The sequence below is a fragment of the Liolophura sinensis genome, chromosome 3, assembly GCF_032854445.1.
Source record: "Liolophura sinensis isolate JHLJ2023 chromosome 3, CUHK_Ljap_v2, whole genome shotgun sequence".
In the NCBI taxonomy this organism is placed as follows: Eukaryota; Metazoa; Mollusca; class Polyplacophora; order Chitonida; family Chitonidae; genus Liolophura; species Liolophura sinensis.
This window is the reverse complement of record NC_088297.1, coordinates 914,755-930,032: the sequence shown is the minus strand read 5'-3', so window position 1 is coordinate 930,032 and position 15,278 is coordinate 914,755. Positions and strand designations below refer to the sequence as shown.

The following is a 15,278-nucleotide window of genomic DNA, read 5'->3' as shown; positions in this document are numbered from 1 at the left end:
TATTATAGTGGGAAGAAATCGGGCAGAGCCCTGGAGAAACCTACCACCATCGGCAGGTTGCTGGCAGACCTTCCTAAGTGGGAAAGAGAGGAAGCCAACATGAGCTGGACTTCACAGCGAACGTATTGGTGTAGGGGTCCTGGCTCATAGCGCCGGGCTTTCGCGCTAACCCCCTCAGCTATTGCTGTTATCAGAAAGCTATGTATTAATACTCTATGTAAAAAAGACATAAGTTACTTTTTTCTCAGTCCCTTTGCTTCATACATTCAGTAACATTAAAACATAACCTTACTGGCACCAAACATTGGATGTGACCTTCCTCGTACAGCTAAGTAGGAGTACACGTGACATTCTAACATAAAACTTGTCAGTCAACCATACTGGAGTCTTGATACATGTAACATTGGTTGATGAAGCCGCAGTACTCCAGTATGGCTGACAAATGGCTGTCATCTAATCCCTCTATACAAATTTCTCCATGATAGACCATGTCTTTATGATTGTATATGTCTTAATGATTGTGTCTAATTCCGCTTATCCCAGGACCCAGGACACCGTGAACTACATGTATGGATGGCTTTTGAGTCAGAGTGACATCCTGAACTACCTATATGGATGGCTGTTCCTGTGTCAGGGTGACATCTTGAACTACCTGTACAGATGGCTGCTCCTGTGGTAGAGAGACATTCACAGCTACCTTTGTGGAGCCTAATGAGCTAATTAGAACGTTACCATTTCCTGAAGTATATATCTAATTACACAGATAATAGGCCAGTGATATTCCATTCGTGAGGTGTTCATTGTACGTAATGACCGCCAGGTTACACACTGGAGCGAGTTGTTTTGTTATATTATTTTTCTGGAGGCACTTATATGATAGTTTACTTGATTTGTATTAATTGGTTTTCAATTATCAGCTAGGAGCCAAAACTAATTCTTTTTAGAAACTTTGTTGATGTAATAAGCCTCAATACCGTCGGTAATGATCTCCAAGGATTTATGGCATCATTTTGTTTATTCATATCATAATTTTTGAACTGCATTTGATGTTGAAAATGAATTATTGGCATTCAATTCCACAGCAAGACTGGTTGGCCCGGTGTCAGTATAATATGTCTGGGAGGGGTGTCATGTCTAGTGTCTTTGGCATGATACTTCAGTCGCGAGCACTTTCGCGGCATGAACTCGCCCTGCGACCAGAAGACACTGTATAAGTACACACAACTAATGACCCCTCATTGTTAAGTACAATGTAAAATCACAAGCAAATAAACATACATAAAAGACTTATTTATTTGATTAGTGTTTTACGTCGTACTCAAGAATATTTCACCTATACGACGGCGGCCAGCAATTTTTTGGATCCGGGGGGAGGGGGGAACCCACGACCATCTGCAGGTTGCTGTCAGACCTTCCCACGCATGACCGGAGAGGAAGCCAGCATGGACTTGAACTCACAGCGACTGCATTGGTGAGAGGCTTCTGGGTTATTAAGCTGCGCTAGCGCGCTAACCAACTGAGCCACGGAGGCCCCCATACGTACAAGACGCTGGAATGTCCACAAAACACCAGTTTCTGTTGTGTGGGAAGATGCGTGCGTTTTCTAAGTATAATGTTAAGCTCCGTCCAAGGTGTGTCATTTGCCAACAAGCCAGATATAAGAAAATCAAATCGCAACATGTGGATTATCATGCGATTTGCGTGGATTACTACAACTGTAATGGAATAGAACATGTTTAATTTCCGTACGACAAATCGTACATTGTGGTTTAACATGCACAGGCCTGCGCCTGATTCTCTGCACGGTTTTAATGTGATTGTAAGATAAATGTGACGACAACAGAGCATTTTGAGTAATTCTAGACTAGTGAATAAATTGCAGTTAACATAACTGATCTTCTTTCTTTCTAATTCTGTTTAAGCCACGGTGCTAAGTGGCGTGTGATTCGCTGCTGTCTAAGAATTTACATGGACAGTCAAAATAAAACTCCTACTGAAATAAATTGACAAGAGGTCGTATTTCGCCGGTTAGATGCGACCATTTGCCGACTATCCCACCGTCGTCGCTAAACAAGTTTTACTCTCTCTATATATGTGATCTATGTCTTTGTTTTTTATTGCATCCTATAACGCCTTTCTGTTCCATCTCGTCAACTGACGTTTAAACGACTGACCTTAAACCCCATACAAGCAATTGGCCTAGATCCAGGGTTTGCCAAAACACAGGAATTTCCGATGCTCATGGAAAATAACTTGACACAATTTGCCAAAAGTGACCTTATCGTCTTCAGGCGGAAGCACCCCCCTCCGACATCTCACGTGACTCTCTGACCAAGCGAGACTTAAGACTGAGTTGACCGATGAGATCGTCAGATGAGCGGATTGGTTAAGAGGTTGAGCTTGTACTTTGTATCAGGACTGTTATGGAGAACATGGCTACCTTCATCTTCGTGATTGGTTTGTTCGTGGCTGGGACGCTGGCAGACTCAAACGGGTAAGTGTTCCATATCAAATTTGTTCATGTTAAAAGTATCAAAACAATCAAATATAGGGGGCCTCTGTGACTCAGTTGGTTAGCGAGCTAGCGCAGCGTAATGACCCAGGAGTCTCTCACCAATGCGGTCGCTGTGAGTTCAAGTCAAGCTCATGCTGGCTTCCTCTCCGGCCGTACCTGGAAAGGTCTGACAGCAGCCTGCGGATGGTCGTGGGTTTCCCCCTAGCTCTGCCCGATTTCCTCCCACCATAATGCTGGCTGCCACCGCATAAGTGAAATATTCTTGAGTACGGCGTAAAACACCAATCAAATAAATGAAATAAATCAAATCAAATATAACAACTAGGTGTGGTGAATGGCCAGTTTACAATAACCCTTCCCGTCTGTTTGTGCGGTGGCGTCTGTAACGATCTAGGTGTGGTGAATGACCCAGCTACAATAACCCTGGCGGTCTGTGTAACCCTGTGTCACAGTCGTCATCATTTTCTTATTTCCCTGTCGAAACATGTGAAAAAATTCTCCATAAAAAATTCTGTTTTGTTGATTTAGCCACAGTGACTTCTACTACGACATATCCTCGGTGCACAACCAGCTGTTAGCCGGCTACGACAAGACTGTTCTGCCGAAAGAGAGTCGTGACCACGGGGTCAAAGTCACGGTCGATTTTACTTTGATCCAATTGGACGAAGTCGAAGAGGACGAAGGGGAAGTGTCCGTGACCGTCTGGCTGTCTCAGGTACATCTTTTTTTTTAACAGTAGTTCCTTTTAACATATTTAGTTTTGCATAATACACATAAAACTACTGAACCGTAGATAAGGAATAGTTTTATAATTTTTATTTTTTGGCTGTCGAAGAAAAAGAGAATAAAAAACTCATGTAGTCTGAATACAGCGTCCCATCATGGAGGTAGAACATTCTATTCATTCATTCGATTCAGTTTCTTTGTTCTCACAGAAATTTATTTACTACATTTTTTTCACGGCAGAAAACATTACTTAAGCAATCAGGGTACAGTATCAGATCATCGATCGGATTACATGAGGCACACCCACGCAGCTTGTGGCAAGCCTCACAGTGGCAAGGGGAGATCACCGTTACAAGGATATTACAGGCGTACGGCCCCAAACGATGTTTAAAAGAACATTTGTGATTGGCTGGCTAACTCGGGGCTAAGTCTGCTTACTCGGGGTAAAATACTTTAACCCGACTTAGTGAACCAATGGGCATTCTGTATTCTAAATAACGCCAGTTCCGATTGGATAACTAACACTAAAACATTTAGTTAATGAACTCTCTTTTTTCTGGCCGCTTCTTTTTTACATTGTCCGTCTGATAACCACTGATTGGTTTACAGTTTCTTACCATTTCCGTTTAATTACCACTGATTGATTCATGGTTTCTTACCATTTCTGTCTGATTACCACTGATTGATTCATGGTTTCTTACCATTTCTGTCTGATTACCTCTGATTCATTCACGGTTTCTTACCATTTCTGTCTGATTACCACTGATTCATTCACGGTTTCTTACTTTTTCCATCTGAACACCACTATTTGATTGACATGAACTTTCCGTCCGATTACCACTCACATATACACCTGATCTTTCCCTCTGATTACCGCTGACTGATTCACCTGATCTTTTCCTCTGATTACCGCTGACTGATTCACCTGATCTTTCCCTCTGATTACCGCTGACTGATTCACCTGATCTTTCCCTCTGATTACCGCTGACTGATTCACCTGATCTTTCCGTCTAATGACCACTGACATATTCACCTGATCTTTCCGTGTGATCGCCATGAGCTATGTTTGTGTTGTATATTATAGTCCTGGCACGACTCTCGGTTGCGATGGGACAGCAATCTTCATCACGGCGTGGAGAAAGTGGCTTTACCCCAGGACGCGATTTGGATTCCAGATCTCACTCTTTACAATGGGTAAGTTTGGGGGTGACAGCAAGGGCTGGGAATGACGTAATATTCCGTGCTTCTTCAAAGACTAGACATCTTGCCGGCTCTTTCAGCTAAATCAGTGACGTCCACGAAGTCGATAGATACAGAAATGTTGTGGCCGTAAACGCGTATAGAGGTATATCTTCCCAATTCTGCGCTATGAGGTGCGCGTAAATTGTGCCCGTCTCCTCTTTAATTCAGCTGCACTCTTAAATCAATGTTTGCTCCGGACACCTGGGTTTCGTAAAAATCATGCCACCGACTTCTACATCAATAATTCCAGAAAACGGCGTTGTCCATCAGATCTAAAATCAGGAACATTCCGAAAAAGGGAATGCCTAATTACGTGGACCTGACCTCAAGATCAGACATAGATGTTATCTAGACGCCCTATTACCATCCTCACTATCAAATGTGAGATAAACTCTACAACTTTACTTCATATAAATTCTTGTTTACCATTATCACCTTCATCTTTAAAGACTAGATATCTTTAGCCAAGTTCCTGATAATCTATACTTGTTACCGGTATTTAATCGATATTGTATTGGAATACATGGAAAGCTTCATACATGCTTTCTGTGAAGAGACCAGCATGTGACCTGCTGATGAACATGCAAACTGGTTAAAATAGTCGTGGAAGAGAAGCGGTCTCTAGTTGAGGAACGTTAGCCTGTGCAAACGGTCACAAGAACTTCGTCGACCTTTTATTTTCACCAATGTGTGAGAGCAAATGGTTACACGTAACTGGTGAAATACTGCCTCCTGTCAATTTACATCAGCAAAGGCTTTATTCCCTCTCTTCCTAGAAATGCTTAAATGGTCACAAATTATACGTCCTTTACCAGCATAGGTTCTTCCTAGAAATGCTTAAATGGTCACAAATTATAAGTCCTTTACCAGCATAGGTGCAATAGAATTAGGTTAAAAGATGATTTCAGTTGGAACTGATTAGTCCTGACTGGTCTAAAATTGTTCAAAATTGTATGTTGTCATCACATTTAATATCACATGAAAATAGTATTCTGAAATATTCCCATTTATTTCAGTGTTCACGCACCTGAGAAACTGAACGACAACGCCATCATCGTAGAACACGACGGTGGGGTCTACTTTGTGCCCGCGCTACACGTGGAAGCATCCTGCCCAATCTCGGAGAATTCCGTTAACGTCACGTGCGTCTTTCGAGTGGGATCCTGGGTCCATGACACTTCATATGTGGACGTCGAGCCCGGTAAGAAGCACATGGAAGTGTCAGATCTGTACACCAATCCGAAATGGGAGGTGCAGTATATAGAGGGTGTGCGAAAGGAGAAGAAGTACGACTGCTGCCCAGGGACATACAGCTCTGTGGAATTCTCAGTACAGTTTCTCAGGAAAGACTAATGTTCCTGCCTTAGACATGTAACTCTCTACCGAATACATAAAGAATTGTTAAATCATAAACTTATAGCCCTATGTGTTCTTCTGTCAAATGGTTTTAGATATTTAATATATGATTCGTTACGGATGAAGTAATTTTTATATATCCGATACAGGAATGATAAGTTTACTTCATACAAAGTCCGCTGTTTGATTGCACTGGGAGACGTGTCTCACATTCCAATACAGACATGATCAGTTTTCTAGGTACGATGCCCACTGTTTGATTGCACTGGAAGACGTGTCTCACATTCCAATACAGACATGATAAGTTTTCTTGGTACAATGTCCGCTATTTGATTGCACTGGGAGACGTTTCTCACATTCCAATACAGACATGATCAGTTTTCTAGGTACGATGCCCACTGTTTGATTGCACTGGAAGACGTGTCTCACATTCCAGTACAGACATGATCAGTTTTCTAGGTACGATGCCCACTGTTTGATTGCACTGGAAGACGTGTCTCACATTCCAATACAGACATGATCAGTTTTCTTGGTACAATGTCCGCTATTTGACTGCACTGGGAGACGTGTCTCACATTCCAATACAGACATGATAAGTTTTCTTGGTACAATGTCCGCTATTTGACTGCACTGGGAGACGTGTCTCACATTCCAGTACAGACATGATCAGTTTTCTAGGTACGATGCCCACTGTTTGATTGCACTGGGAGACGTGTCTCACATTCCAGTACAGACATGATCAGTTTTCTAGGTACGATGCCCACTGTTTGATTGCACTGGAAGACGTGTCTCACATTCCAGTACAGACATGATCAGTTTTCTAGGTACGATGCCCACTGTTTGATTGCACTGGAAGACGTGTCTCACATTCCAATACAGACATGATCAGTTTTCTTGGTACAATGTCCGCTATTTGACTGCACTGGGAGACGTGTCTCACATTCCAATACAGACATGATAAGTTTTCTAGGTACGATGCCCACTGTTTGATTGCACTGGGAGACGTGTCTCACATTCCAGTACAGACATGATCAGTTTTCTAGGTACGATGCCCACTGTTTGATTGCACTGGAAGACGTGTCTCACATTCCAGTACAGACATGATCAGTTTTCTAGGTACGATGCCCACTGTTTGATTGCACTGGAAGACGTGTCTCACATTCCAGTACAGACATGATCAGTTTTCTAGGTACGATGCCCACTGTTTGATTGCACTGGAAGACGTGTCTCACATTCCAATACAGACATGATAAGTTTTCTTGGTACGATGTCCGCTATTTGACTGCACTGGGAGACGTGTCTCACATTCCAGTACAGACATGATCAGTTTTCTAGGTACGATGCCCACTGTTTGATTGCACTGGGAGACGTGTCTCACATTCCAGTACAGACATGATCAGTTTTCTAGGTACGATGCCCACTGTTTGATTGCACTGGAAGACGTGTCTCACATTCCAGTACAGACATGATCAGTTTTCTAGGTACGATGCCCACTGTTTGACTGCACTGGAAGACGTGTCTCACATTCCAGTACAGACATGATAAGTTTTCTAGGTACGATGCCCACTGTTTGACTGCACTGGGAGACGTTTCTCAAATTCTGATAGAGGCATAATAACAATCCTCCATACAACGTCCGACATTTGACTGTACTGAGAGATTTCTCCCCCATATTCTCATGCATTAATTATCAGTTTCCTGCATATAATGTCCTGTGATTGACTGTACTGGGATATGTTTCCCACATTTTCATACAGGCATGATCAGTTTCCTTCGTACTCAATGTCCGTCGATTGACTGTACTGCAAGATGTTTCACAAATTCTTATTTCACAAAAAATAAGTTTTCTCCACACAATGTCTGATGTTTCACTTTACTGCGAGATGTTTCACACATTCCTAAACAGAAATAATAACTTTCCTTTATACAATCTTCGGCGTTTCACTTTACAGCGAGATGTTTCACACATTCTGAAACAGACGTAATCACTGTCCTTCATACAATCTTCGGCGTTTCACTTTACAGCGAGATGTTTCACATATTCTGAAACAGACGTAATCACTGTCCTTCATATAATCTTTGGCGTTTCACTGTACTGCGAGAAGTTTCACGCATTTTGATACAAGCAAGACGCGTTTGAATGTACCGAGAGAAGATTCACACATTCCGATACAGACATGATAAGTTTCGTTCATACAATGTCTGGCGTTTGACTGTACCGAGAGAAGATTACACACATTCCGACACAGACATGATAAATTTCCTAAGTACCATGTCGGGCATTTGTGTGTACCATGAGGAGTTTCACACTTTTCTGATATATGTATGATTTCCTAAGTACGATGTCCGCTGCTTGACTGCTGTGGGGGGACGTTTCTCACATTCCAATACTGACATGATAATCTTTCTACATACAGTGTCTGGTGTTTGACAGCACTGAGAAAACTTTCACACATTCGGATACAACCATGATATGTTCTCTCCACACCATGTCTGATGTTCGTCTGTACTGAGAAAATTTTTACACATTCGGATACAACCATGATAAGTTCTCTCCACACCATGTCCGGTGTTCCTCTGTACTGAGAAAAATTTTACACTTTCGGATACAGGCATGATAAATTTTCTGCATACAGTGTCCGGTGTTCGTCTGTACTGAGAAAAGTTTTACACTTTCCGATACATAGAGCGTCCGCTTAGGGAGCGGTAGATCCAGGATCAAACATGTGTCGAGTCACAAGACTTTAAAAGAGAAAGTTGTAACTTCTTCGCTTGGCGTTCATCATGAAGAGGAAAGTGTAATAACTGGTTGACCCGTATCAATATAATGGCTCGGGCGGCATACTTGCCTTCGGTAAGTCGTTTCATTGAAGCAGCACTAGATAAAAGAGCGGTGGAAATCCGTCCTGTAACAAGGAGGCACATCACATACACCCTAAGGATTCCTTCGTCGTCATATGACTGAAAAATTGTACGACGTTAAACCCCAAGCACTCAATGACTCACTCACTCACTTTCGGATACAGGCATGATAAGTTTTCGCCATACAGTACTCGCTGTTCGATTGTACTGAGAAAATTTTTACACATTCGGGTACAGCCATGATAAGTTCTCTCCACACAATGTCCGGTATTCGACTGTACTGAGAAAAGTTTCACACATTCGGATACAGGCATGATAAGTTTTCTCCTGTCAATATCCGATGTGTGACTGTACTGAGAAAAGTTTTACACATTCTCATACAGACATGATAAGTTTCCTCGACACAATATCCGGAGTTTGACCGTTCTGACAGAAGTTTCGCACTTCCTGACCCAGGCATTGTTTGTGCTTTCAGTCTGAGTTTTGAATTGTGGAAGATAACCTCATTACACCTGAATTTCTCAGAATCCATGTCTAATTTGAATCAATATAAGACGTCGTGAATTTACCAGAATCATTATCAAGAGTCAAGAAAGCAGAAACACAACACATCCCTAAACACCTATATATTATCTTTATTTTAATGATTTGCTCAAGCGGGCATTTTGCTTCGAATGAAAATGTAAACTTATAGAGATATTTAAGAACAGTGAAACAGTGTTTATAGTTATACAATGTTCGACTGTAACGGCCAGTTGCGTCTGATGTACTATAATTTCATATATTCATTTATTTTTGCGTGTATTTAACTAAATGTCATATCCAATAGCTTGCAAGCGCATGTAAACCCCCAGGTCAGATCTGCCCAAATCTCCAGGCCAGATCTGCTCTGGGTGTTCACCAGTAAGCTAGTCACATCAGTAACCAAGCCTTATGCTTGTGGGGGAGTGCCCATGGCCTGAGAGGGGGTGGGAGGTCACATGACCTCCACACCCCAGCCTTGCCATGCGGCCCTTTGTTTTAGCCCCATTCCCTCCAAGACAGCCGAGCAGTCAAGACGTGTTTTACCAAGATCACAGCCAGTCTTCATTCATACATTTCACCCAGGTAAGAATTTAACCCTTGTGGTCTCAGAACATTTCCATAAATTGATATATGTAATTGTTGTTACATATGCAATTATCTGACTGTGCCATATAGGATATATTATGCACATCTTTTTGAGTAATTTAAGTTATTACTTTGGTTAGCCATTCACAAGTTAGTGTGATCTCTGCAAAGAGATACACACATTCTAAAAGGATTGGCTGAATAGATTTCAGGAATTTACGCCAAGAAACAGGTGGGATAACTGCTTCTCCCATCAACCTGTTTACAGTGAAAATATTTGGTTAGCTGTGTTAGTTTGGGATAAACCTCCACATTGGAACTATTAACCCACTTAAGTTCACTAGTTTTAAAAGTGACCACTGTTTACTTGAATTAATCTGGAATTTAAGGATTATATGTATCAACTACTAGCTTTTGCCTAAAGTTAACTTGATCTCCTAACTTCCAGAACAGATAGTTCCTTTTACACTGGTTAACACATGGTCAAGCCTAATTCCTTTGTTTGAGCTGACCATGCCAGCCTCCAGTAGCTACAGACATGTGTATTACCCCAGTGTATGTAAGCAAGGTGGCAGCACATCTGGAAGGGATTAATTCCTCCTTGGCATCTATTGCCCCTGATGACCCCTGCTGGTTAATCTCATCCTATCAGCCCAGCCTTTATCAAGTGGCTAAACAAGATGGCTGCACCAGCAGTACACAGGCCAAATGAAAACTCAGTACAATAGCAACCACTTGTAACTGTTCTGAGTTTTTGTATTTAGTTATGCTTGTGATTGTCCTAACACAACACAATCCTCAGAAATTACATATCACTGCAGATGCACATATACTGGAATTTATCATGCTTTTGGACTTTGACATTTTGAGTCCAGTGTACATGTTCTCTATGGCCAGTCAGTAAGCATTTGTTATTATTGTTGATAGATACATATATATAGATATTAACTTTGTATATGCAGTTAATATGCATATGGGCTATCGCCTTGTAATATTGTATTTAGTTTATAGATATTATCAAAATACCCTGCGTGACCCGTATCATTGTTCCTCATGCGGTAACCGTTCTGGGTTGTACAATATGTATACAGCCCATAAAAATGTACCACTCAGATTATTATTGCATACAGTAGTCTACACTATTGATTTGTAACCTGCATGTTAAATGATCAAAAGAGTAACTTACGAATGTTATGTTTTGGTTGGAGGTGAAGGTCAGCTGGCATAGACCAGTATGTCTTGTTATCAAGTACAATAGCAACCACTTGTTTTCATCGTTGGGAAGTCTGCTGAACAGCAGACGGGCATTGCGTAGATTATTTTCTGCCTTACTGAAGTCTTCTTGTTCCAAAGCCGCTTTGCCAGCAACTGCTGCGCTCACGGCTACGTCCTTCACACGTTGTGCTAAGAAGAGAAGAATAAGGTATAACCACATCACAGATAGCTGGTGAACTTTGTTAAATTCTAACCATTCGTGTCGTCCACAGTACCGATTGTCCGTTACTTTACATTCATTTTGGTCAAGTACTCGACTCATCAAGGCTTCCGTGATTTAGTGGTTAGAGTGCAGTGTAGCACAATGACCCAGGAGCCTCTGACCAATGCTATTGTTGTGAGTTCAAATCCAGGTCATGCCGGCTTCTGCTCTCGTGGTAAGTGGGAAGTTCCTGCAGCAACTTGCGGATGGTCGTGGGGTTCCCCCGGGCTCTGTCAGGTTTCTTTCCCACCATAACACTGGCCGCTGTCCTATGAGTAAAATATTCCTGATACCGCGTAAAACTCCAGTCAAATGAATAAATAAATAACCATCACTCAGACAACGAACACGGTCAGGAAGTCTCTACTGGCGCGCTCACTTCAAACCGATGTTTGTTTTACCTCCTGCTATATGTGGCCAAAGTTTCCCACCCAATGGCTGGAAAACTTGCCCCTCCTCCCATCAGCAGTAGAGAGTGCCCCAAACGTGTCCGATTGCGGAGGCGCAGTGCGAAAGCGCAGGTCGTTGAGTCCGCGCTCTCCTAGGCACATGCTAGTGACGTCACACGAAGCGCGCCAACTGATCAATGAGCGCAGCTGCTTCAGACGGAAAACTACTCGAATCAGACAGGCAGGAGAATGGGGGTGTGGCATAAAACTCAGATATCACCAGGGGTGTTAAGGAGTTAAAGGCTTCAGAGACTAAAGAAGTACAGTTTGATGCTAAACGAAAAGACTTACAGAGGTTGTTATGAAGTGCAAACGATTTCCTGGAACCAACAAATCATAAGGTATGATTTGTGTTTATACGACTCAAAGAAAGCACATGCTTAACAGAATCATCAGAATGTTGTCTTCTGGAGTTCATCCTTTTTGCCAAGTTATTCTAAATGTATTTGCGCTATATTCCTATTTTGATCACGTATGAACATAAATTGAATTAAAAAATCTGTACATAATTTTTAAAAGCATATCCGATGTATCCACTAATCAAACCCCGCAGTAATATGATTTGTTTTTTGATCTTACTATTTTGGTGCCCTTACTTTACTCTGTTATCCCATGTATATGTTGTTTGTTCTCTGTGGTAATTTGTGTATATGTGTTGATTTTATTTTCAGGAGATCCCCTTGTGGCTATTAGGCTGTGGGAAATCCTAGTTAAGTAACTATTTATTTATATCTCGCTGTGTCTGTCTCGGTCTTGGTTCTAGTGTTGTTTCTCATTGATTGGAAATAGCGGCTGAAAAGAACTTACTAGTTTTCTTCTGCCTTCTCCAACACATGCTATACAAAAGCAGTAACGTTGTGACGATTGGCAAAGCGTCGACATTACCTGTGCATAAAGTGATATAAATAATAATATTATCATTACATTTACTGTTATTCTCGGATAGTTTAAAAAGAGAAAGACTGACAAATGTCACATTTATGTCACCGTAAAATAGTTGCAGAAGTGTGGTCACATGAAAACTCCAGGTAACCTTGTCTTCAGATTTTAACTAACCTGTATATAGTGGATGACTCGTTACATTCATTGATTTTCATGGTGTTTTTACGCCGTCCTTTTACTTCCCACATACGACCGGGGAGGAAGTCAAGTAGGCTTGAACTCACAGCGACCGCATTAGTTAGAGTTCTTGACTCGTTATGCTGTGATCGGTTACACTGATTCACAATTGACGTAATTATATCTTTTCATGGAACAACCAACAACATTATAGCTAACAACCCTGAAGTGGAAAAATGTTCTATCTACATCGCAAATGTTCATGCACACGGTCTGAGCTTCAGTCTTTGGCCTTATATAATATTCTGGGCCGTATTTATCAAACGTCTTAAGACTTCAAAAATTCAAACTCAGCTACAAATTAAATGCTTTAATTGCTCTGGAAAGTTTTTTAATTTGTACATTGATTTTTTCTATAGAACAACGTACTATCCACAATTTGGGTAGTTTCCTGTTCTCAGTTTGTCTTCGTAAGGTTTGCAAATTATGATTTAAGTCTTAATTTGCTTGATAAACACGGGCCCCGGAGTCAGTTGTTGAAAAATTCATTTAAAGTTAATTCAGACTTAAATCTTAAAAAACAGTGTATGCCCTAACGGAAAAACTTATGACACTATTTAAAACCAGTCTTAAGGGCGAATGCAGCCCAGGTGTATAAAATATGTTCGCCTGTTTTGAGGGTGAGGGCTTCATGCTCGGTGCACGTACACGAATGTGACACTTTACCTCGTTACCGGGTCAACAACCAGCCCGAGAAGAAGTCGCTCAACGATCTACGGTAAACCGGAAATCGACACGTGCGCCCTTTCACTTCCACTGCTTCCTCAAGGTCAAGTAACAGGTCAACCTCCTTGACATCAGCTTATTTTGCTTTTGTCTGACGGTGTTTCTTGTTTACTGGTTTTGACGTTTTAATTTTACTACCGTCCCTTCTTTTCGCCCTCTGTGTTCTTTCTGATTCAATGTTTCTTCACGATCTGGCAGTGCGCGGATAGTGTCACTGCGGTTCCTGATTACGCACGGAGTTTATCTCCACAACCTTTCTATGTCTGTTTATTTCATTTATTGTCAGGTTTACGATTGGCGCAACTGGAAGTGGATAATTGAGAATTTGATGTTTTAAAAAAACATAAACCTTCACCAGCCATCGGTTAGACAGACACATGAAAAGTAAATAGGAAAGTTACATTATCCAAAGCAGACAGAAATTATTTGTCAAAGGTGCTGCGCTTAAGTTAACATGATACATGGCCAATTATATGCCACCACGCGATACTTGATGAGTTTTGTTGCAACTGGTCATAGCTATTAGCAAATTGTAGTACCGAACTGGCTTTCATGTAATTAGATAATATGTAATTAGATAATATGCAATTAGATAAGATGTAATTAGATTAGATGTAATGATCAGACTGCTAATATGAAATATATTACCATTCACTATTCAAGTATTGTACCGCTGAAGAATGACAGTTTTGTTTTGCTTAAATAATATTTTATTTTTGACATGACCCAGAGAATGTGTAGCCAAGATGCTACCATACATACACGATTTATGTGACTGGTGTTTTACGACGTACTCAAGAATATTTCACTGATACGAAGACGGCGGCCATCATTATGAGGGAAGGAAACCAGGCGTGAGACCCACGACCATCCGCAGATTGCTTACAGACGTTGCTCTCACGCATGGCTGGAGTGGGAAGCCAACATGAGCTGGACTTGACCTCACTGTAACCACCCATACATACACGACAAAATGCGTATAAACACATGTATCCTCCTGTTAATTCGTGTCTTATGTGGCTACTAAATAAAAAATTGTAACAAAACAAGCAGAATATTATCAAGTGACGAAAGATTATCGTTTTAATTTACTCCACAATACGGCTGAAATAAAACCTACCCTAATTCTTCTAATTTTTAGAACACCTGGTCTGCTCTTTTTAGCTAATATGCATATGTATGTAATTCTAGCAGGAATATTTAGTTTCTTTTTTCCATTGTTAGTGCATGCAATGAGTAACATATTCATATCTTTACTTTTCTAAAAAAAAAACCACTGGCAGAGAAATGTGATTTTTGGCTTTCAGCATTACCAATATCTCTCCTAAAAGTTTGAAGAATTACAATGAGCACATGTTGTATCAAACAGTAACCATTGGTTCGTTTTAATTTGTCTTTCACATCATCGGTATTGGGAACGTGATCAGTATTTCGAATTTTACCGATGTTGCATTTGTAGACAATGATAAAGTGAGCTGGCGAGTGCAATTCTCCAGTAACGTCCAGCGAGTCATGGCCGATTGGTTATGGTTATACATGCGCAATTTGGGCTAGTGGATTTGTCTCCAAACTAAAGAGAGAAGGAATACTGATTGAGTAGGGCTTCCACACAGACAGTTTCGGCTGTTGATACACTATAAATAGCTGCACTGTTATTTTGTACCTAATTAAAATGTATCAGTTTTGTCTGTCTGAA

The 15,278-nt window shown here is 41.1% G+C and overlaps 1 protein-coding gene across 1 annotated transcript; it reads left to right on the top strand.

Moving 5' to 3' along the window:
* Positions 1-2,432: 2,432 nt before the first annotated feature.
* Positions 2,433-5,836, top strand: LOC135463932 (acetylcholine-binding protein-like). Its single transcript, XM_064741396.1, has 4 exons — positions 2,433-2,494; positions 3,044-3,230; positions 4,326-4,435; positions 5,500-5,836. The coding sequence occupies exons 1-4, from the start codon at positions 2,433-2,435 to the stop codon at positions 5,834-5,836; spliced, it is 696 nt and encodes a 231-aa protein (XP_064597466.1).
* Positions 5,837-15,278: the final 9,442 nt, after the last annotated feature.